A 21,998-nucleotide genomic window follows, 5' to 3' on the forward strand; every position below is an offset into this window, starting at 1 on the left:
TTATCTGGGAATGCTTTTCTTTTTTTTTTTTCTTTTTCTATTTTTTTCCGGCCTTGCCCACAGCATGTGGAAGTTCCTGGGCCAGGGATAGAACCTGAGCCACAACAGTGACCCGAGCTGCTGCAGCAACAATGCTGGATCCTTAACCCACTGAACCCAACGGATGTTTTTCTTAAGACCACAGGTGCAGCCCATGGAAGTTCCCAGCCTAGGAGTTGAATCCGAGCTGCAGCTGCCAGCCTTCGCCACAGCCACAGCAACGCGGGGTCTAAGCTGACTGCCACCTACACCACAGCTCACGGCAACGCCGGATACCTAACCCAGTGAGCGAGACTGAGGATCAAACCCGTATCCTCACGGACACTGGTGGGGTTCATTACTGCCGAACCACAGTGGGAACTCCCGGGAAATTAATTTAATCTCATCGAAAGAGTGGTTCTGCTTCTTTCACAATCCTATCCTCGGGGCATGTGGAAATACTTAAGGATGAAATGGTAAAATGAAACTTGGCTCTGCCAGAGGGAAACCTTTCTGTCTTCCCTTTGGGAGGGTGCTTGGGAGGCCTGCAAACCACGCTGACAAAAGGCGGATGCACTGCGGCGGGGACAGAAGGCGTCCCTCTGTGATGAGAGGTGCGGGGAGAAAGGCAGGGCCAAGGCGCCACGGCGTCTGTAGGAAAGAGAGGCAGGGTTTGGGGGACAAGCAGGTTGTGATTCCGTTGGCCGCGCAGGTGGCGCGGGAACGCCTGGGCTCTAAAGCGGAGAACCTGTGGTTCCGGGCGGCCGAGCGCGGCGCCGTCGGGCCGCGGGCCGGGAAGCTCGCCGGCGTTGCCGCAGTAGCACAGCGGCTTCGCTCCTTCGCCGTTTTCACGAGGTTCCGCGCGGGCCCGGCGGCTCGGGCGCCCAGGCGGCACCCGGCCCAGCGAGAGGCGAGTCCTGCCGCCCCCGGCCCCGGCCCGGCCCCCGCACGCCCGCCTCCCCGCGCCGGGCGGAGCCGCTCTCCGGCCTCCGACCGCCGCCCCGCGCGCCGCGCCTCCGCCGCGGGGCGGCCCTTGCGCAGCCCGGCGCGGTTTCCCGGGGACGCGTTTCCCGCCGCACCGCGGGCCGCCCGGACCGCCCTGGCGGAGCACCTTCCGGCGGCCCCGGCGCGGAGCCCTGCGCTCGGCGGCGGCGGCGGCGGCGGCGGCCCGGCGGTGGCCCCGGCGCGAGCCCGGAGCCGTACCCCGCGGGACCCCCGGCTCCGAAGGCCCAGCTGCGTCGGGAGGAGCCGCAGCCCGGCCCGGACGCCCGGGCGGCCCGGCTCCGCCCAGGTAGGCTCCGTGCGGGCTCGACCCGCGCTTCTCGGGCTCCCGGGGCCCTTCCTCGGGTGGGGGCGGAGAGCGCGCCGCCGGACGCGTCGTGCCCTGGTCTCTGGGCAAGACGTGGGCGGCCGAGGTGATTTTTACACGTAACGTCACAACTTCGCGAAAATATGAAACCCCCGTTGGGAACTTGGTCACTAAGCCGATGACCCCGCTTAATCAGCCCCTACCCAGGTCCGCCAGGTGAGCAGAAGGCGCCTCCCTCCCTGCCAGTCGGCGCCTCCGGTGTTTCCTGTTGTAATCAGGGCCGGGCGGCTGCCTGTTCAATCCTTCAGGGATTTAAGCAGGCTCCTTAGGGGCCCGGCAAGCCTGGCCAGGCTGCGTAAGGACCCCTGGAGGGAAATGCCCTCAGTACACTGTCATAGCGGGCCGACCCTCGGACCGCCAGAGGAGCTACAGAGTGGCCAGGTGGCCGCCTGGGCCCCCTGGTGGCCTCCAACAGTGTCGGCACAGGGGGTCCTGCCTCGGTGGGAGCCCCTGAGAATTGCAGGTGAGAGCTGCTCTGCGCCGGGCCGGCCCGGACGAGGCCCTTACGTTGAATTTCCTCTTCACACCCGTTCTGCCGGACACACACCTCATCCCGCTAAGAAGTGAGGGGTTCAGGCTCAGAGAGGTTGAGCGACCTGCCTAAGGTCTCCCCCGGCGCTGGGGTTTCCTTCTGCTCCTGGTCTGCACCAGCGTCACCCTTCGGGTCCCCGTTTGTGACCGAGAGGCAGCACCGGAGTGGCTTGGGGAGAGGTCGCTCCTGCCCTGTGCCCTGCCGGCCCCTGAGCCCCTGGTTGTACCCCTCAGTGTGGAGACGATGCCAAAGCTGCAGGGCTTTGAGTTCTGGAGCCGCACCCTGGGGGGGGCCCGCCACGTGGTGGCCCCCATGGTGGACCAGAGCGAGCTGGCCTGGAGGTTGCTGAGCCGCCGGCACGGCGCCCAGCTGTGCTACACACCCATGCTGCACGCCCAGGTCTTCGTCCGCGATGCCAACTACCGCAAAGAGAACCTGTACTGTGAAGCGTGCCCCGAGGACCGGCCCCTCATCGTGCAGGTGGGTGGCCCGGCCCCAGAGTGCTGGCGGCGGCGGCGGCGGCGGCGGCGGCGGGCAGGCAGCTTCCCGAGATCAGAGCGGAGGGGCTGCCCTTTCTCCTGGGGTTGTCCCCTTTCCTCTGGTGGCCGGCGCTGGGTGCTCTGCGAGATTTGCAGCACACGCCCCCCAACCCCTGCCACGTGTTCCCTCTGCACAGGCATGGTTAGGACAGGAGTGTGACGGGCCTGCTGGGCGCTGGGGGCGCCGCCTAGCGCAGCCCTGCTGTAAACATGCAGGAAGGGGCGCCCCTGCCGTCGTTCTCACCCCCACACCCCCCGTCAGCTCTGAACCCCTTGTGGGACCAGGGCCTGGCTCAGGCTCTTGTGACCTCCGTGTCTCCCCCAGTTCTGCGCCAACGACCCAGAGGTGTTTGTCCAGGCGGCTCTCCTGGCACAGGATTACTGTGATGCCGTCGACCTGAACCTGGGCTGCCCGCAGATGATCGCCAAGCGAGGTGATTCGGGTTCCGGGGTTCTGCGTTGAGTGCCAGCCCCGGGCTGGGGCGAGGCTCTGAGCCCAGGGTGTGGCTGACGCCAGGGGCAGCTCGGGGGCAGCTGGCCCTCCCTGGGCTCCTTTCTCTGGAGGGTGGGGACGGGGTTCAGCTGGCTGTCAGAGGTTGTCGGGCTCCCTCGGGACAAGTGTGTCCTGCTGAACCGAGGTCTCCCCGCACCGCCGTGTAGCCGCTCTCCCGGCACCTCAGCTCCTCTCCCCCACTGGCTGGAGGAGTTAGGTGCTGGCCGCTCCGAGCGCGTGTCGGGAGGGTGCTCGGCGCGGGCCGGGCAGCCGGAGGCCTGTGTGGGCCCGGGAGCAGGCGCAGAGGGCGTGCCTGTCGTTCGCAGGCCACTACGGCGCCTTCCTGCAGGAGGAGTGGGACCTGCTGCGGAGGATGAGTGAGTTGGCCGCGTGCTGCCGGCGGGGACTTGGGGCCGCTTTGGGGGCGGGCTCCGGAGAGGACGGGGGCCGGCAGAGGCCTCCTGGCCCTGGTGCTGTCCCTGCTCTGGGAGGTGGCTGTGAGGAGTGGCCTGTCCCGCCGCAGCTGCCCCCTTAGAATCAGAGCGCGGGTGCCGGTCAGAGGCGGCTCTCTCCGCTGCCCCAAGCGGCAGCCCGCACACGGTCCCCTGGAGGCCTGCCCGGAGGTGGCCACCACAGCGCCCGGAAGCCCACTCTGCCTTTCCCCAGTTCTGCTGGCCCACGAGAAACTCTCTGTTCCCGTCACGTGCAAGATCCGTGTCTTCCCCGAGATCGACAAGACGGTGAGATACGCCCAGATGCTGGAGAAGGCTGGCTGCCAGGTGAGGGCCGGGGGCCCTGGGTGGGGCTGGGGGCGGGAGTCCCTGAGACGGATGGAGGAGCCCCACGCTCGTGCCGGGGCGGGGGCAGTACTGGGCAGACCGGCTGCTGGGCCTCGGCCACCTCCTCCCCAGTCCAGCCCACCCCCGCCTCGGGCAGTGGCGGTGCTGCCACTTCCGGGGGACTGGCCCTGGGAAGGGTCTGGGCCTCCCCGCCCCCTCACCCTGGGGGCACACGGGATGGCTCTGCCATGTCACCCGGCCCCGGTGCAGCCAGCCCAGAGGACTGGGCTCGGGACCGAGAGCCGGGCACGGCGCGGCCTCCCCGGAGTGGTCGGGTGCAGTTGAGGGCGGGCTGTGTTCCAGCTGCTGACCGTGCACGGGCGCACCAAGGAGCAGAAGGGGCCCCTGTCGGGCGCGGCGTCCTGGGAGCACATCAAGGCGGTGCGGTGAGCGGACCTGGGGGCCCAGGGTGGGCAGACGGGGGTGGGGGGGGGGCTGGCCCTGCCGCGGGGTGAGGGGCCAGCGCCCTCTCTTCTGAGCCGCTGCCGCCCCGCTTGCCGACAGGAAGGCGGTGGCCATTCCCGTGTTTGCCAACGGCAACATCCAGTGCCTGCGGGACGTGGAGCGCTGCCTCCAGGACACGGGGGTGCAGGGGGTCATGAGTGCAGGTGAGGCTGGGCCCTGCCTGCTGTTGGGCCACCCCTGGCAGCCGCTAGAGGGGCCGTCTGCCCGTCTGCCTCGCGCCTCCACAGGCCCAGATGAATCGCCCTCAGGCCGCACGGTCCTCGCCAAGGGCCCCGTCTGCCCTGCGGGGCAGAGCCCTTGGGCCCGTGGCCAGCCTTGCCCTCGGGATGGCGCCACCTGGGGAGGACGTGTGCCCCTGACCCGCGCCCCGCCCCGCCCTGCAGAGGGACACCTGCACAACCCCGCTCTGTTCGAGGGCCGCAGCCCTGCCGTGTGGGAGCTGGCCGAGGAGTACCTGGACCTCGTGCGGCAGCACCCCTGCCCCCTGTCCTACGTCCGGGCCCACCTCTTCAAGCTGTGGCACCACACGTGAGTTGCCCCCCAGGGGACGCGGTCTGGTGACATGGCGAGGGCGGATGCAACGGCCAGGCCAGAGGAGAGAGCGCCCCTCTGCGCCAGGGCCCAGGGCCAGTGGTCGCCGAGCTGGGTGCTGGACCGGCCCTGACGGGGCGGCCGTCTCAGGCTGCAGGTACATCAGCAGCTTCGAGAGGAGCTCGCCAAAGTCAAGACCTTGGAGGGCATTGCTGCCGTGAGCCAGGAGCTGAAGCTGCGGTGCCAGGCAGGTGCCAGGGCGCCAGACAGTGGGAGGGGCACTTGGGCTTCGGGCCCCTGACCAAGGGCCCCCTGGGCTCTTGCAGGAGGACATATCCAGGCAGAAGGAGGGAGAGAAACCCTCGGGCGGCCTGCCTTTCTTCCACTGGATCTGCCAGCCTTACTTCCGGCCAGGGTGAGCCTCCCTGTGTGTAGGTGGGCTGCGGGGTGGGGGACACACCTGCCTGGCCTTGGCCAAGGTGCAGTGGCTCAGCTGTGTCTCTCGGGCGGGGGCGGGGGCAGGCTCACGCCTTTGTCAGACGCTTCGGTTTCTATGAGACGCTTCCCTGAGCAGCTCTGCCCTGGGGTCCCGAGGCTGACCCCCTGAGCTTCCTCTGGGTTTTCTGAGGAGGGGACAGACTGTCATCTGAAGCTGCAGCCCTATCCAGGGGCCAGTGGCTCAGACTCTGGTGTCCCCTGGTGTCCCAGCCTCCGCGCCAGCCACTCGGGCCAGCCCTGGCCCAGGCAGCCTGAGCCGAGCTGCCAGGGCCTCGGGAGAGCTGCACACACGTCCTCACCCCAGGCTGTGGCTGGTGGGCTGCCTCTCATGGGCGTCCCCCAGCTCTGCCCACTCCCCCTCCCTCTCAGGCCCCAGGAGGGGAGCAAGGAGAACGGGGGTGCCCGCAGCAAGCGGGCCCTGGAGGAGGAGGGCAGCACAGAGGCCCTGTCCAAGAACAAGCAGAAGAAGCAGCTGAGGAACCCACACAAGACCTTTGACCCCTCGCTGAAACGTAAGCCGCGGCACCCCCCACGGGTCCCCGGGTTCGGGTGGTGCAGATGCCTCCTGAGTCGTGGGGAGTCCAGCAGGAAGGGCCCGTGACCCTTCCACATGTCCCCAAGGAGGCTGATGGGCCCCCCAGTGGGTGGGGTGAGATTTCCCAGCAGATCCCGCCCAGCGCCCCCCGCCCCCGCAGCCGCCCGGCCCACGTGGACACCCGATGGGAGCCCCGTGCAGCGGCCGGCAGCAGCGGGTGGGCTCACCTAGGTCAGCGGACACCTCTCTGCTCTCTTCCCAGCAAAATACGCGAAGTGTGATCAATGTGGGAACCCAAAGGTGAGTGCGTCCTCGTGGCCCCACCACCAGCCCCAGCCCCAGGAAGGGCCCCGCACGAGCTGTCCTCGTCCTCAGCCGCGGGGGCAGCCTGGCCACCGCCCAGGGCGGGTGGCTTCTCCCCATCAGGCTGGCTCTGCCCAGGCTCATGGGCTTTCCCGTTTCCCGTGCCCAGGGCAACCGGTGTGTGTTTAACCTGTGCCGGGGCTGCTGCAAGAAGCGCGCTTTCAGGGAGACCGCCGACTGCCCAGGTGAGGGGCGCCCGCCGCCGCCGCCCCCCTGCCCAGAGTCAAGGGACCCTCGGCCTCCTTGAACCCACATTTCCTTCATCTCGCTTCTCTGCCAGGTCACGGGCTTCTTTTTAAAACCAAACTGGAGAAGTCTCTGGCCTGGAAGGGGGCCCAGCTGCGGCCGCAGGAACCTCCGCAGGCGGGGCCAGCGCCGCTGGGTGGCCTCCCCGAGGCCGTGGGCAGCGCCCTGACCTGAGGGGCACCTGCAGCCCCAGGCTCCAGGCCTGCCCGCCGACGCCTGGACTCGTGCCCATTAAGGAAACGCCTTTTCTCAGGGAACCTCCTGCTCCTTCACGCGGAAGGACAAGCCGCTCTTCCCCTCGGCCCAGGCCGTGGGCTCAGCGAGGCCACACCGGGGAGCGGGCTCCCCAGCCGGACCTGTCCTGGGCTCCAGCCCGCCTGTGTCCCCAGTGAACAATAAATCACTTCAAAGCCGCCCCATTCCTGGGCCTGAGACCTGGGTGTTGGCAGGGCCGCTAGGGCCCAAGGCACCTCCTGCCAAATAGAGCCTCAGTCTCCTCCGTGCGGCCACCCTGTTCCCGGGGTCGGGGGGGAACCCCACGGAGACAGGAAGGAGCGGCGCCAGGGGCGCTTCTCAGGCTGCCCTTTAATGAACTCAGATTCAACAAGGCTGCGACCCCAAACGACACGTCCCCATGGAGGCTGGGAGGTGGGGCTGCCGGGTGGGGGCCCGGCCCTCCCGTTAAACCCACCTCCTCCCCGGGGCCCCCAGCACAGGGTGAACAGGGCCGGGGGAGAGGGGTGGGGGCCGAGGGCTGGCATCATCCGGCACGTGGGCTCCAGGCACCACCTCCACAGGCACTGCAGCAGCAGGAGGGAGGCCCGGGCGTCCGGGGGTGGGGGTGGGGGGCGCAGACCGTCCCGGAGGCCGAAGGGAGCCCTCACATGTTGGTGCTCATCCGGGACTGGCTGTTGGCCGGCGTCAGCTCCCCCTGGCTCCCTTCTCGGGGAGGGGACTGCGGTGGAGACAGCGGCTCAGCCCAGGGAGGGGTGTGTGTGCCCGCGCCCCCCTCCAGCCCAGCCCAGCGCGGCCCCCGCCCCACCTTGACGTGGATCTGGTTGCGCAGCACGGCCGCCCGCAGGATCATGGCTTTGACGCGGCGCTGGAACTCCTTGCCCATCAGCAGGGACTTCTCGAAGGTGGTGCTGCGCTGGTCCACGTCCCGGGCGTACAGGATCTGTGGGGGCGCAGGGGTCAGCGGGGCCCGGGTCGCCCGCCCCGCACCCCGGCCTGAGCCCGGCCACCTTGCTGTGGGAGTCGATGCGGGCGTTGATGAGCCCTTCCAGGATGAGCTGCGTCAGCTCGTCCTCCAGCGCCGCCACCGTGGTGTTGAAGGCCGTGGCCATCTTGCGCATGTCGGCCGACACGTAGGGGCTGAAGTACTGCAGGGCGGGGGCCGTGAGCAGAGCGTGGCCCCCCGGCCGCCCCCCGCCCGCCCCCGCCCCCGGCCCGGGTTTACCTGGATGAGGGCCCGGTTGCGGATCTGCGTGTACAGCGTCCTGACGTGCGGAGCCAGGTACATGTCCAGGAGCAGGTTGTCCTGGGGGCAGAGCCGGTGAGGACGGCTGCCCCCCCCTCCGCAAGCGGCTGAATGCGCCGCCCCCCGCCTGGCCCCTCACCTTCATCTCGTCCAGCATCTTGAGGCACGAGGCGTACTTGGACTCGTAGAATTTAAAGATGATGTCCCGAACCTGCGGCTCCAGCTCCAGGAACAGCTTGAAGGAGCTGCAGGCGCCAGACTCCTCAGAGCCCGCCCGCCGGCCCGCCTGCCCGCCCACCCGGGAGGGGCCCGGCACGCGGGGCAGAGCCGGGCGCTGGAGCCCCACGGCCGCCCTCCCTCACCTGCTGGAGATGACGTTGCGCTGCAGCTCCTGCCGGTCAAAGGTGGCCAAGGCACACAGGCCGCCGTAGACGGCCACGTTGCTGGGGGAGAGCAGCTAGGCAGCAAGAAGCGGGGAGCGGAGACCCGGGTCCCCAGCCGTCAGGACACGAGTCCGGCCTAGACCCGCCCACCACCCACTGGGAGAAGCCCACCCAGGGTGCCATGGGAGAGACCCCTCCGCCCCCGCAGAGCCAGACGCTGCTTCGCCCTCACCTCGGGGAAGTCGCAGTGATCGAAGGCGGCCAGGAGGAAGCACTTGGCAGCCTGCTTGTACTTGCGTGCCGCCAGCTCGGCCAGGCCTGGGGGCGAGGGGGAGGCGGGGTGAGGCAGGAGGAAGCTGCCAGGGCCGCGCAGGGCCGCCAAGAGGCGCACCCAGACGGGCCCTCCTCAGCGGCAAGGACAGAAACGCTGGCAGGCACCAAAGACAGTCCCCTGGGCCAGGCGCCCAGGGAGGCCGTGCGGCTGCTGTTGCTACTGCAAAGGGGCTTCTAGCTGATGCCCCTTGTTCGGCATCAGGCACCAGCTGGGGGTCAGGGAGGGGAGTGACCAGCCCCGGCAGCAGCTGTCAGAAAACAAGGCCTCCCCGAGGGGAACCTGAGCCGGGCAGATGCCAGGTGCGGGGCGCATGGGTTTCGCTGGCTGGGACAGGGTCAGCTGTGGTGCCTGCCTGCCCCAGTGCCCCTGGGCCCTCACCTGCGGCACACTTGAGCTTGGTGAGGATGGCCTGAGTCTGGGTGTCACGCTCCCCACGCTGCTGCAGGAGAAGGGTGTGCACGTGAGCAGCCCGTAGCCCCCAGACCCTTCCCCACCGCAGGCCCGGCCCCGCCGAGGAAGAGCAGAGGCCAGAAGGACCAGGCCCGCGGGAGCCGGCAGCGGTCAGGGCTCAAGGGGCCGGGGCCCAGGGCTGGCGTTACCTCAGCAATTTCTGGGGTGGACTCGGCCTTGCTGACGTAGCTCAAGACATGAGACCAATTCTGCAAGTACACACTGACCTGCCGGGCGGGGGACGGGCTCAGCCTGGGGCACCCCCTCCTGGCCCACCAGCACCGCTGCCCGGCGGCCCCTCCCACGCCCCCCACACCAGGCCCCACCTTGATGACGTTCAGACACATGTTAATGACGTGCTTGGCGCTGGTGCAGTAGTCGCGGGCCCGGGAATAACACTTGAGGGCGTTGCTGAGGTCCCCACAGTCCAGATAGTGGTCGCCCAGGTCGTCATGGCCCCGCCTGTGGGCCCAGCCACGAGTGGACATGGGTCAAGCCATGAGCCTGGTTAGCCGCCCCCCACCCCTGAGCACAGCTAAGGCTGCCCCCATGGAGCCCGCCCCCGGCCCCGGCGGGGATGGAGCCCGCCCCCCGGCCCCGGGCACACCTGATGCTGCCGCCCAGGATGGAGCCCACCCCCCCGGCCCCGGGCACACCTGATGCTGCCGCCGGGATGGAGCCCGCCCCCCCGGCCCCGGGCACACCTGATGATGCTGCCGCCGGGATGGAGCCCGCCCCCCGGCCCCGGGCACACCTGATGCTCTCCTTGATAGAATTGCCCTTGTAATTCTTCAGATCCGTGTCCAGCTTCTCCAGCTTCAGCAGGGCCTTCTTCCGAGTGGCCTCCACCCAGGCCGTGTCCAAGGGCGGGGGCTCCACCCCACTCTCGGGGATGGCGTCGGGCGTGTTCTGCAGCTCCCTGGGGAGGACCCGGCCGTCAGGGGGGCTGGGATGCTGCCAGCGGCCCTCGCCCCATGGGGAGAGCGCCCCGTTGACAGGGGCACAGCTCTGACCACGGAGGCCCGCCGCCTGGCGGGACGGCCCAGGGGGAAACGAGTCTCGGCGCCGCTCCGAGGGGCGAGGGGAACCCGCTGCGGTCTCCGCAGGCTCCGCGCGGCCCAGAACCGCGCGTGCGCACACGCGAGACGCCGCCGCAGACGCGGGGCGGGGCCGACTCTCGGCAGCGCGAGCGCCTCCCGCGTCGAGCGCCTCCCGCGACGGCTGCGCCTCCCGGCTCTGCCACGAGAAAACGAGGTCGCCGGGTCCTGGGGCCTCACCTGGTGGCCTCCGAGAGCTTGCGGTGGATCTCCTCGTACATGTCCACGTTGAAGGTCCGCTGCACGAAGGAGAGGGCCATCTTCAGGGCCTCCGCCCGCAGCGGGGGGCAGTGGTCGGCGATGAACTGCAGCCGCTCGATGCGCATCAGGCCGCTGTAGCTGGCCGCATACTGCTCCAGATCCTGGGGGCAGGGGGCAGAGTGCTCGTCCCCCAGGCTGGGACCCCAGACCCCAAGCCCCAGCCAGTGGTCGGGAGCAGTGGCGTGGGGGCACCAAACAAATCGCCGACCGTCCAGGGGCTGAGGAGAGGCCGCTGGGAACGGGCCGGTGAAGGGGCCTCCGGGGTAAAGCTCTGGCCCGGGGTGAATGGCCGGAGGCACGTGGGCACCCGCCCAGACTGCCAGTCACCAGGCTGAGCAGTGAGGAGACCGAGCTTCACAGGCTGGGCCCCAAAGAAGACGTGTCCTTGCAGTGAGATGACCAAAGCGCAGCCTGGCACCCAGGGCTCCTCCGTGGGGGGGGGAGCAGATGAAAGGTCTGGAGCGGACTAGCAACCCATCAGAAATGAGCAACCGAAACCCGAGAGGTTTCCAGGTCAGAAAAAGACGTGGTCGGCGTGGGGAGCCCTAGCCCAGCCCTCACAGCAAGACTGACACCCCAACAAACCCACTGATCCCCTAGGAGCGGCTGCAAGGCTCCCTACCAGGGTGGGGTTCTCCACGACATAGTTGACATCGGGTGCGTTCTGCGGGTCCTCCTGGGGATCCACGTCAATCTGCATGGGCTCCACCGCCCCCTGCAACACGGGCGGCACCTTGGCACCTCTAGTGGGGGATGCCCAGGGAGAGCGAGAGACCCTCACTGTGCCCCAGCTCAGCTCTAACCCGGCTCCAGACAGGCCCCTCCCCACTGCCCGCCACGTCCAGCGCCGCCACATCAGGGAGGGGGCTCCCGGCGAGACCGGCGCTCAGGAGCAGAACCCCGCCCGACTGTGACAGCCTATCTCCGGGGCGGGAACCGGACGCCGGAGGACCGCTTCCCAGGGTCCCCCGAGGGTCCCTACACGCTCCCGGCCACCGTCCTGACGCAGCCTCCTCCGAGCCAGGGGGAGGACCCTGGGCGTCCTCGACCGGGCGCATCCGAGCAGCGGGAGCAGCGGCACCCGGCGACGCCCGCCGGGGGCCGGCCGCGGCCGGAGGCGGGAGGGGGGCGCCCGGGCGCCCTGCGCGGCCCGCGCTCGGTGGGCGGGCGGGCTGGTCCCGGCCCCCGTCCTGGAAGGTACCTCATAAAGCAGCGTACAGGCCGACAGGCTGGCGCTCAGGCTGAAGTCCCCGGCCGTGCCCGGCAGGAAGAGCTCTGACCTACCGCTGGGAGGGGCGCAGTGCACATCTGCCACTGACGACGCGGCCGCACGGGGGGCCGGGCCACCCCGCATTCTGTCCTGACTCTCTGCACCCCCCGACCCTGACACAGAGCTGGCTGGCTGCTGAAGGAGAAAGAGCGTTAGCGCGCCGGGCCTGCCGGGCCTGCCGGGCCTGCCGGGCTGCCGGGGCCGACGGGCGGGACGCTGCGGCCGGAGCCCGGGCGCGGGGAGAACGCCGCGCGGGGGGCGCGCACGGCCGGCCCCCCTCCGGCCCGGCGGCGGGGGCGCGGAGGGGCCGCCGGCCGCGGCTCGTTACCTGCAAGTTAAACACCTGAACCGGCAGCGGCATCTTCGCCAACCCCGCCGCGGCGCGCCGTCCACTTCCGGGGCAGCGCGGCTGCCGCTTCCGGGTCGCGGCTCGGGCGGGGCGGCTCTTAAAGGGGCCGCGCCGCGCTGGCCGGGCGGTGCCCGCGGGTCCCGCGGTCGTATGAGCCGCGCGCGGGGGGCGCTCTGCCGGGCCTGCCTCGCGCTGGCCGCGGCCCTGGCCGCGCTGCTGCTGCTGCTGCTGCCGCTGCCGCTCCCCCGCGCGTCCGCGCCCGCGGCGGCCCCGACACGGGCCCGGGCCCCGGGCCCTGACTCGCGCGCGCCCCCTGCCCGGCCCGCCGCGGCCCCCCGACTGCGGCCCGACGACATCTTCATCGCGGTCAAGACCACCCGAAAGAACCACGGGCCGCGCCTGGGGCTGCTGCTGCGCACCTGGATCTCCCGGGCCCGACAGCAGGTGGGTCCCGCTCCGGGGCCCCGCAGACTTCGGGATTCCCGCCCCGCACCCTCCCACGCCCCGAGATCCCCGCTCCCCAGATGCCTGCCTTTGGGATCCCGCACCGCTGGCTTCCCAGGACCTCCACCGCCTTTGGACTCCGCTCCCTCATCTCTAAACTGGCATCCCTCCCTGAACCCCACCCCGGATCCCTTCCCCACTGCTGTGTCCCCAGCGTGGCCGTCAGGCCCCAAGCCCCGAGTACGTGGGGAATGGACGGGCACCCCCAGCACCCACCCTCCCAGATTCCAGGCTCGCATGAGTTCTCCCAGCTGACCCTGGGCTGAGACCCCTGAAACATGCCTGGCAAGAGCAGGGCCACCCCAACATTGCTGGGGACGCTGAGGGTACCGGCAGGCTGCTCTGCTCTCCTCTCTGATCTGCCCAAGCTCAGGCCCAGCCACTTGTGCTTCTGCGGCTTCAAGCCAAGGCCCTGCCAGACCTTGGGGTCCCCAGGGGGCGCCCCTTGATTCCTCACAACTCTCTTTCCAGACATTCATCTTTACTGATGGGGACGACCCCGAGTTGCAGCTCCAGGGTGGTGAGTGCCCCCGTCCCGCCCTGCTAGCTGCCTCCTCAGCTGTCCCTCGGTCCAGGGCCACCCGGCCCTATGCTGTGTACGGGGGGGGGGGGGGGGGGGGGGCGGGGAAAGGCACCTGCTCAGGGCCACACAGCTGGTGGAGGACAGAGCCCCGATGCCCACCCACCGCTGGCCCCGCATCCAGGGCCCCAGGCCCCAGCCCTGCTCTGCCTCCCTCAACCACGCCCCCTACAGGAGGGCCAGCAGGGAGCCCTCCCTTCCGGGCCTGCCCACCTCAGTCCTGCTCCCTGGCAGGTTTTCTCTCGTGAGATTCCAGGAGGAGGTTATCTGTCTCGACAGCAGCAACAGAGTCAGCCGAGCGAGGCCGGGACAGGGCTGTGCTCGGCTCCGACGTCAGGGCCTCGAGCGGACAGACCTTGCGTCGCCAGCTAGCCACATCTTGCCTGACTTCAGCGGGGTGGGTACACTGGCCACAGACTTCCCTGGCACTCGCTCTTCTCCTCCTCCCACCGCAGGCAGCCACGTTGTCAACACCAACTGCTCAGCCGTGCACACCCGCCAGGCTCTGTGCTGCAAGATGGCAGTGGAATATGACAAGTTCATCGAGTCTGGACGCAAGTACGTGGTGGCCGCGCCCTGTCTCCTGCAAGCCCAGGGCCAATGCCGGGCGCGCCCCCTGGTCCGGGCTCACTGCAGGTTTCTGCACACCCCTCCAGGTGGTTCTGCCACGTGGATGACGACAACTACGTGAACCCCGATGGCCTGCTGCACCTGCTGTCCAGCTTCTCGCCCAGCCAAGACGTCTACCTGGGGCGGCCCAGCCTGGACCACCCCATCGAGGCTACCGAGAGGGTCCAGGGAGGTGGAACCGTGAGTGCCGGGGCCGGGGAGGCAAAGCAGAGAGGGGAGACCCCAGCAGGTGTCCCACCCACGTGTCCAGAGCTGAGGCCAGTGAGGGGGAGCCGTGGGAGGGGCCGAAGCCACAGGCGATCGTGGGCACCCCCACCCATTGCGCCCAGGGAGCTTTGGCCACCTGGCCGGAGAGCCCCGATGGGTGGCTGAAGAACAGGCCTCGGGGTGTGCAGGGCGAAGAGCTCTGATCGCGGCCCCTCCTCCCCAGGTGACCTCGGTCAAGTTCTGGTTCGCTACTGGGGGGGCCGGGTTCTGCCTGAGCAGAGGCCTTGCCCTCAAGATGAGCCCCTGGGCCAGGTGAGGGGGGACCTCTTGGGGCCTGGCTGCCTGGGAGGGGGTGCCCAGGGCTGGGCAGGCGCTGACCAGACCCCCTCGGCTCCCAGCCTGGGCAGCTTCATGAGCACAGCTGAGCGGGTGCGGCTGCCAGACGACTGCACCGTGGGCTACATCGTGGAGGGGCTGCTGGGCGCGCGCCTGTTGCGCAGCCCCCTCTTCCACTCCCACCTGGAGAACCTCCCGAGGCTGCCGCCCGACACTCTGCTCCAGCAGGTAGGCGTGCTGGGCCCCTGCCCCCACCTGGCTCCCTGACGGGTCACAGCACCGAGGCACAACTGCCATGGACTCGGGGTCCGGGGCTCACGTGGGGGCGCCTCTGTAAAGGGAGCCACTGGGCTTTCCCAGGGGCCCCAGCTGTCACAGACCCGGCCTGGAGAGGGGAGCAGCTTCGCGCAGGGGGTTGGGGACAGGCGCCAGCCGCCTCCCTGGGGTGTCATCTGTGCTGGCCACACCTCCGGCCCTTCCATGCTGTTCCTGAGCTGGCCCCGGGGACGCTGGGGAGGCCAGGCGGCCTCTCCCCTGGAGAACACGGCGCGGTGGGAGATGCTGACCCCGAGCGTGACGCCGTCCCTTCTCCCAGGTCACTTTGAGCTATGGGGGCCCTGAGAACCCGCACAACGTGGTGAACGTGGCCGGGGGCTTCAGCCTGCAGCAGGATCCCACGCGGTGAGCGGGCAGCGGGCAGGGGTGCCGGGCCAGCCTGCCCTTCCCGCAGCCCTGACCTCCCACTCCCTCCCAGGTTTCAGTCCGTCCACTGCCTCCTCTATCCGGACACGGACTGGTGTCCCGGGCAGAAGCAGAGCGACCTCGCCCCGCGGTGACCCTCAGCCCCTGGCCCAGAGGCGGCTCCGGCTCTGCCCCGCGGTGCAGGCGCAGGGCGAGGCCTCCGCGGGAGCAGGCTGCCCCCTCCTGGGCTCGGTTGGCTCCTCCAGGTGGCTGTGGCCACGGCCTCCCCCAGGCGGGTTAGGGGCACCTGCGGATACTCAGGCCGGCCGGCGGGCCCCGGAGACCCGGTGCTGCGGAGAGGACCGCAGCGCTGTGCTCCTGCCCGGGGGCCCAGCCCCAGTTCTCACCGGAAAGGGCTTCCAGGGCGGCGGCCTGCGCCCCTTACCTGCGGAAAAGGGGCCTCCAGGCCCGAGTGGCGCCTGAGGTGCTGCCGCCGTGCAGAGGTGTCTGCAGAGCCTCCTCCGGGGCCCCCGGGAAGCCGCCCTCCCACCGCAGGCTTGGCGCTGGCGGGCCGGCCCCAGCCCGATGCAGAGGTGCCGTCGTGCGGGCCCCGGGCCGAGGCTCCTCGCGGAGGGGCTTCGAAGACACCGTCGTCCACGCTGGCTCGTCGCTCCGTCCTCGTCCTCCCGCCTCAGGCCCCACGTCCACAAAACAGAAGGAGCCTTGGGTCTGGGGCTCCCGCTGCAGGGAGACAGCCCCGCCCGCCCGCCTTGGCCTTGACGGGGGTCGGGGGGACGAGGGGCCCGCACCTCCTCCTGGTCTCCCGCTCTGTGCCCGCAGCCGCTGAATAAAGGCCCGCTCGCTCCCGAGCTTCCTCGTTGTCTTCGCCAACCAGCCACACCTGGCAGCCCCGTCCTCCCCACCAAGGCTCTGCCCTGAGACCGGCTCCCCAGCGGGCCCGTCTGTGCTCCCGGCCCTGCCGGCGGGTCTCGAGCGGCCACTGGGCTCCTCGGTGTGAGCACAAGTGCCTGTGGACCGGGCTCCCTGCCGGGCGTGCTGGAACCAGGACAGCCCGCCCCGCAGACAGCCCGCCCCAGTGTGAGGCTTGCTGTTTTAGCACATTGTGCGCACCTGTGTGTGCGGCGTGTGGCTGCGCACACACAGGCGTGTGTGTGTGTGTGCGTGTGCGCGCGCGCGCATGCCGGCCAGGCCGGCAAACCCAAGAAGCGGGTTGAAGTCAGCACAGGCTGTGCTCAGGCTGAGGTTCCCGGGAGAGGAGCTCATGGCGGGTCACCAGGAACTGTCCCTGCTCAGCAGTCACCTCCCCTCACGTGCCCGGACGTGGACGTGTAGCCCCCGAGGCCTAGACCCGAGCTGCGCTTCCCAGACCCCGGCACACTGGGGTGTCCACACAGCAGCCCCCAGGATGCTGCAGTTGGGCTGCCCTGCCCTCCCCAGCCTGGACCGCCCCAGGCAGACGCCTCCCTCGCCCGGGCCCGAACCCCGGCACCCTCCAAGGCGAGTGTGACGGGCCAGCGCCCTGAGGCTGTGGGCACGGCCAGGGGGGTGGTCCATTTATTGCTGAGAGAGAAAAAAGCCTGGAAGGCAACACACGAAGGTGTCTGTGTGTGACGTCGCCCCGAGAGGCAGAAATTGGTGGAAGCGTTTTTTTCCTCTGACCCCTTTTTGGTATTTGGCAAGTAACAACATGTCTCCTCGTGGTCATAAAGCAGACGTATAATCAGGAAAAGTTAAAATTTTGTTAAATTAAGTTTCCAAATTAAATTGTGTATACTTGGCCCCCCATTCTAACGTTTTTTGGACGACTAAGTAAGCACACTCGGTCCCATGGCATTGCATGGCTGGCACTGAGCCAGCCCTGGACGACTGCCCCGCTCCCCGGGGCCGCAGAGCATTGGCGTGAGGGCTGCGTAACCCCTGGGGGGTGCGGGCTTTCTGGGTGGGGGGCGGGGGGGTGAAAACAGGCATCCTCGTTACGCGAAGATTCTGTGTTTGCAGATTCACCCACTCGATGCAATGTATTCCTACCCCACATCCATACCTGCCTCCTGGTTGCTCTCCGGCTATGGAGACGCTGAGGCTGACCCGGGGAGGCTGGCCTCGGAGACGGGGACAGGACGCAGGCAGCAGGGGGCAGTGCCGAGTAGAGCAAGGAGTCCAGCGGGAATCAACTCATCCTGGAATGAGAGTTCGCTGATGGTTCCACAACTCGGAATGTTAGAAGAGCTACCACAGGTGGATCCTAAAAAAAAAAAAAAAAGGATGCGATTGAACTTATGTGCAGAACAGAAACAGGCTCACAGACTTGGAAAAACTTGGAGACCAAAGGGGACGGGTCCGGGGGCGGACGGGGTGTGGGATGGGCACAGGCGCCCTGAGGTCTATGGGGTGACTGGCCAACGGGGACCTGCTGTAGAGCACAGAGAACTCTACCCAGTCTTCTGGAATCATCTAGGTGGGGAAGGATTCAGAGCGTGAGAGAGAAGTTCCTGCTGTGGCGCCGTGGAAATAAATCTGACTAGGAACCATGAGGCTGCAAGTTTGATCCCTGGCCTCAGCTGGAAAAAGAACCAACTACTGCATTATACGCTTCAAAACTACACTTTTTGGAATTCCTTTGAGGCACAGTGGATTGAGGATCCAGCGTTGTCACTGCACAGCTTGGGTTGCTGCTATGGTGTGGGTTCAGTCCCTGGCGCAGGAACTTCCACATGCCCTGGGAGCAGGAAGGAAAAAACTCATGCACGTTTTAATTTTTGGCTGCGCTTGTGGCATGTGGAGGTTTCCGGGCCAGGGATCAAAACCATGCTACGGCAGTGACCCGAGCTAGAGTGGTGACAACACGGGAGCCTTAGCCTGCTGCGCCATCAGGGAAAGTCCAGGACAGTGCGCTTTTATTCTCTTTTTTGGCTGCTCCAGGCCAGGGGTCAGATCTGAGGCGCAGCCTCGACCCAAGCCACAGCTGCCGGATCCTTAACCCCCTGTGCCAGGCCGGGGATCCAACGTGTGTCCCAGCACGCCCAAGACTCTGCCAGTCCTGCAGCACAGCGGCAGCTCCAGGACTGTACACTTTTTGGTGCGTGAGTGCTATCTCAATAAAGACGTTATTTAAAAAAATCGAGCCAAGGAGTTCCCACTGTGGCGCAGTAGGAACAAGTCCAAATAGGAACGGGCTCAATCCCTGGCCTCGATCAGTGGGTTAAGGATCCGGCCTTGCCGTGAGCTGTGGTGTAGGTCACAGACCTGGCTCGGATCCCGCGTTGCCGTGGCTGTGGTGCAGGCCGGCCCCCACAGCTCCCATTGGACCCCTAGCCTGGGAACCTCCATATGCCGCAGGTGCAGCCCTAAAAAGACAGGGAAAAAGAAAAAAAAAGCCAGCCTAGGGAAATGTGTCCATCAGGATGGGCCAGGCTGTGCGGCAGGAACTGCTAGGCCCTGGAAGTCTGCGTGTTCAGGTCACACTGTGACACGCATGGGTGCCCCTCTTCTCGGAGAGTCGAGGACCCAGACCCACGGGAAAGGAAGAGGAGTTAGGACGGAGCCACCAGCGCCTCACCACCTGAGCCCACAAAGGACGCTCGTTTCTCACGTTTCACAGGCTTGAAGAGGTCACGCAGCCACCGCAACACCCAGGGAAGCCAGAACGTGAGAAGAGGCCCAGGGTTTGCTGGGTGCTGGGCACCGATGACATGGAACAGGCGCATCGGAGCCCCCACGGGCGAGGCCACACGGGCCGGGTGTGGGGTCCGGAGCGGAGGGGAGTGCGGTGTGGCCCACTCACCTCAGCCCCCTGGATTCCCGGGTGGCTTGGGAAGAGAAGAAACGGGACACAGAGGGTGTTAGTCCCTGCGAGGGCCCCGCGGGGCCTCGGCGGCTGCTGGCGGCCCGCTCTCATCAGAGAAGAAAGACCAACTCCTGTGGTTTCGGCCAAGTGCCGCCAGCTGGCAGCTGAAAGCACCCACCTCACCGGAAGCGGGCCGCGAGGTCCAGCAGCGCAGAGAGCTTCTGGAAGGAGTCATAAAGGCAAGCAATGAAATAAAGGAAAACAGAAAAAAGAAATCAAAGGGCAGACGGACGAGCATGCGGGAGGAAGCGCCCTCGGCTTGAGAGGGCGGCTCTGTGTCGGTTCCACGCACACACTGCGCCACACGCGGGCGGGACATCCATCGGGAGCCGAGGGCTTCTGCTGGGAAACCCGCAGCCCCGGAGGTGGAGGGCGTGGGCTCGTGTCCCACAGAGCCGTCCTGCCCGGGTTAGAACTCAGCTCTTCGTACTGCAAGGGCCGGGGCTCCAGGCCAGACGGGCGGGATGTCACGTTCCGCCTGCAGCCCTTCCCGGGGCCCTGGTCGGAGGTGCCGGGAGCGAAACAGGCCAGCTTCTTCGGCTTAAGGCTCAGCACCTGAGAGGCAGGGAGCCCAGTGTCAGGTGTCACTGGAGCTAAGAGGCCGCGTCCCTCCACTGAGGAACCTGTCGGGGAGTCGGTGCCGTGCACAGTTAGGGGAGGTTGGCCGTCCCTGTCCCTTAAGAGGAGGGGAGAAGCACCCCACTTCCACTTGGCTGGGGCGTTAGCAGCTTTGGAAACTTGACAGGCTGGAAGATGCTGGGTCGAGGTGACTCTGTTCTGCACATGAGCTGCGTTCCAGACCGGGTCCCGTGTCGTCCCCTTGCCCAGCTCTGCTGGCGCCCGGCCTTCCCACGCCCTGTCTAATCCCCAACAGGGCTGGTGGCGAGGGCGGGCCTGGCTCCCCTGAGCTGTGCTCCTTCACTCACCGCACAGGCGCTGGTCTCTCCCTTGAACCCTTGGAACACATTTATAAAAGCTGCTTGCAAGTCTTGCTTGGCGAAGCCAGACAGGTTTGGTTTTGTTTTAGGGCCGTACCCACGGCATATGGAGGTTCCCAGGCTACGGGTCTAATCAGAGCTGCAGCTGCCCGCCTACACCACAGCCACAGCCACAGCCACAGCCACGCGGGATCCAAGCCGCGTCCGCAACCTACACCACAGGTCACGGCAACACCAGATCCTTAACCCACAGATCGAGGCCAGGGATTGAACTCGCATCCTCATGGATGCTAGTTGGGTTCGTTAACCGCTGAGCCACGCCGGGAGCTCCCCATTTTGCTGCTCCTTTCCACGCCTAGCCCGTTTTCCTGTCCACGACACTCCAGGCCAGAGGCCATAGAGCGACTGGACCCTGTTTCCTTGCCCTCACGTGCTGACCTGTGCCCTGGCAGGCAGTTTACTGACTCATCACTCTGCCCTTGTTTGGCTTTGGTCAGGGGCTTCATTGGGGCCGCCTGTGGGAAAGCTGTGGCGTTTCCCCAGGGCCTCCAGCTTAATGGGATTCGGCTCCAAACTCCCATCTCCCTGTGCATTTTATCAAGGCTTCAGGGACTAGACCAGAGCAGCTTGCCTCAGACTTGGCAGGCCTCCGCTGGCAGAAGAGCTGAGGGGCCGTGACCTGACCCCTTCACCCCGAGGGTGACCTTGGACCCCAGAGCAGGGCCCTCCGCTTTGGACTTGGGGTACTCGGGGCCCTGTGCCTCCAGGCTGAGGTCACCCCCTCCAAATGTAGACTCCAGAAGGGATTAGGGCATCTGTGCCCCAGGCTGGGGCGGGATCCCCCAAGAGACCGCTTGCCTGCCGAAACCGATGCCGCCCAGCTCTGCATCCCCGCTAATCCTGGAGTGGCCTGGGCGGCTTTCCCAGGGGCATCACCTTACAGGCTCCGCAAGAGCCTCTGTGCCTCAGGAGCCGCCCCTCCCTACAGGGAAGAGCTTAGCCTCCTGACAAAGGAGGGCAGGGCCGCTGCCATCCACACCCGCCCATCAGGCCATAATCCTATTAAATGGGGGGCCTTTTCCCACTTGGGGAGCCGTGGGCACTCCAGGGGGCAGAGGAGCCCCAGGGAGTGGGACCCGCCCAGTCACCTTGGCACGAGGTGCCCTTTCATTTCCCCAGACCCCGGTGCCGAGCTGCGGACAAGTCAGCTTCCCGGGGGGCAGAGCCCCCAGGGTGGGGGGTGTCCTGAGAAGGACAGACTCCCCAGTGGGGCGCCGCTACATCCTGCGCCTCAGCCTGTGCCTCGCGCCCTGCCCCGTGTCTGCGGGGCCCCTCCCCGCGCGTCACTTTGCCCTCCGAGACTCTGGCCCCCATGGCAGGAAGTCACACTCCCTGCAGGTGAGGGAAGAGCACCCAGCCGAGTGCGAGGGGCCAGAAAGGCCACCGGCTGGGGCTGCCCTTCGGGGTAGAGGTGGCCACAGGCGTCCGAGGTCCTCAAAGCAGGCCTGCAGGGGAGTTCCGGCTGGGGCCCAGTAGGTTAGGGATCCGGTGTTGCTGCAGCTGTGGCTCAGATTCGATCCCTAGCCCAGACACGTCCATTTGCCACAGGTGTGGCCAAAAAAAGGGAAAAAAGGGGAGGCCTGCAGGAGCCCATGCCCTGGGGGCCTGAGGGCCCAGGGGTGCCCATGGCAGGAAAGGCCTGGCGCTGAGCCTGCGTCGGTCCAGGAGGTGAGGCCCCAGCGGGGCTCCTGGGGCAGCGGGAGCCCTGGGTCTACTTGCAGGGAGCACAGAGGCCTAGGGTCGGGATCTCAACCTGGGGAGCTATGCCCCGCATGGTCAGCTGGCCGCAGGGGCCCTGGCCAACTGCCAGCCACACGAGGACTGTCCTGAGAGCCAGAAGGACCAGGACAGTGGCAGGAAAGCAAAGGCCGGACGGTCGTAGGTCCTTTCTCCTTTCAATCCCTCCCTTGTCCACAAGAAAATAAAATATGCCCTGCACGTGGCCCCCAGTCTCTCTCCCAGGGGGGCGAGCACTTCCCAGCCCCCTCCATGGTGACCTGCAAAGGCTGCAGTCCTGTCCCAGCTCCTGGGCCCTCGAGAGACTCTGCCCAGTGGGCACCCTGAGACCAGGCGGCAGCGGCCAGCGTGCCACAGCCGTCCTCCCTTGGCATCTGGCTGGGGTGACCTGCTCCAGCCAGTGCCAGG

General features: G+C 67.6%; 3 protein-coding genes across 10 annotated transcripts; 2 read left to right on the forward strand and 1 right to left on the reverse strand.

The window, feature by feature from the left end:
- Positions 1-561: 561 nt before the first annotated feature.
- On the forward strand, positions 562-6,847 carry DUS1L (dihydrouridine synthase 1 like). 3 transcript variants are annotated; one of them, XM_021066391.2, is made up of 15 exons: positions 1,135-1,309; positions 1,814-1,850; positions 2,153-2,399; positions 2,784-2,892; positions 3,278-3,328; positions 3,618-3,730; positions 4,094-4,176; positions 4,295-4,398; positions 4,639-4,783; positions 4,937-5,033; positions 5,113-5,201; positions 5,654-5,796; positions 6,082-6,119; positions 6,292-6,367; positions 6,463-6,847. In XM_021066391.2, exons 3-15 carry the CDS (start codon positions 2,163-2,165, stop codon positions 6,600-6,602), a joined length of 1,425 nt encoding a protein of 474 aa, XP_020922050.1. In that variant the 5' UTR covers positions 1,135-1,309; positions 1,814-1,850; positions 2,153-2,162; the 3' UTR covers positions 6,603-6,847. The 3 variants fall into 3 exon arrangements, with proteins under 3 accessions (XP_020922051.1, XP_020922050.1, XP_020922049.1); XM_021066392.2 differs by lacking the exons at positions 1,135-1,309; positions 1,814-1,850 and adding an exon at positions 562-632; XM_021066390.2 differs by lacking the exon at positions 1,814-1,850.
- A 147-nt stretch (positions 6,848-6,994) lies between these two features.
- Positions 6,995-12,659, reverse strand: GPS1 (G protein pathway suppressor 1). Of its 5 annotated transcripts, none has more exons than XM_021066381.2 (14): positions 12,585-12,659; positions 11,056-11,148; positions 10,353-10,534; positions 9,830-9,994; positions 9,402-9,537; positions 9,225-9,302; positions 9,004-9,064; positions 8,524-8,609; positions 8,271-8,365; positions 8,048-8,153; positions 7,888-7,968; positions 7,673-7,810; positions 7,471-7,605; positions 6,995-7,383 (listed from the first exon to the last, which is right to left on the reverse strand). In XM_021066381.2, exons 1-14 carry the CDS (start codon positions 12,645-12,647, stop codon positions 7,309-7,311), a joined length of 1,494 nt encoding a protein of 497 aa, XP_020922040.2. In that variant the 5' UTR covers positions 12,648-12,659; the 3' UTR covers positions 6,995-7,308. The 5 variants fall into 5 exon arrangements, with proteins under 5 accessions (XP_020922040.2, XP_020922044.1, XP_020922043.1 ...); XM_021066385.2 differs by lacking the exon at positions 12,585-12,659 and adding an exon at positions 12,032-12,094 and having other exon boundaries at positions 9,004-9,061; XM_021066384.2 differs by lacking the exon at positions 12,585-12,659 and adding an exon at positions 12,032-12,094.
- RFNG (RFNG O-fucosylpeptide 3-beta-N-acetylglucosaminyltransferase) lies at positions 12,176-16,790 on the forward strand. Of its 2 annotated transcripts, XM_021066394.2 has the most exons (8): positions 12,176-12,496; positions 13,028-13,076; positions 13,592-13,694; positions 13,793-13,946; positions 14,197-14,285; positions 14,372-14,537; positions 14,905-14,990; positions 15,064-15,859. In XM_021066394.2, the coding sequence occupies exons 1-8, from the start codon at positions 12,203-12,205 to the stop codon at positions 15,143-15,145; spliced, it is 1,023 nt and encodes a 340-aa protein (XP_020922053.2). In that variant the 5' UTR covers positions 12,176-12,202; the 3' UTR covers positions 15,146-15,859. The 2 variants fall into 2 exon arrangements, with proteins under 2 accessions (XP_020922053.2, XP_084839464.1); XM_084983338.1 differs by lacking the exons at positions 12,176-12,496; positions 13,028-13,076 and having other exon boundaries at positions 13,174-13,694; positions 15,064-16,790.
- Positions 16,791-21,998: the final 5,208 nt, after the last annotated feature.

This window comes from Sus scrofa, chromosome 12, assembly GCF_054392235.1.
Source record: "Sus scrofa isolate SSC_HxYL_T2T_F1_AM1 chromosome 12, Sscrofa_HxYL_maternal_Yorkshire_Landrace_v2.0, whole genome shotgun sequence".
Classification (NCBI taxonomy): domain Eukaryota; kingdom Metazoa; phylum Chordata; class Mammalia; order Artiodactyla; family Suidae; genus Sus; species Sus scrofa.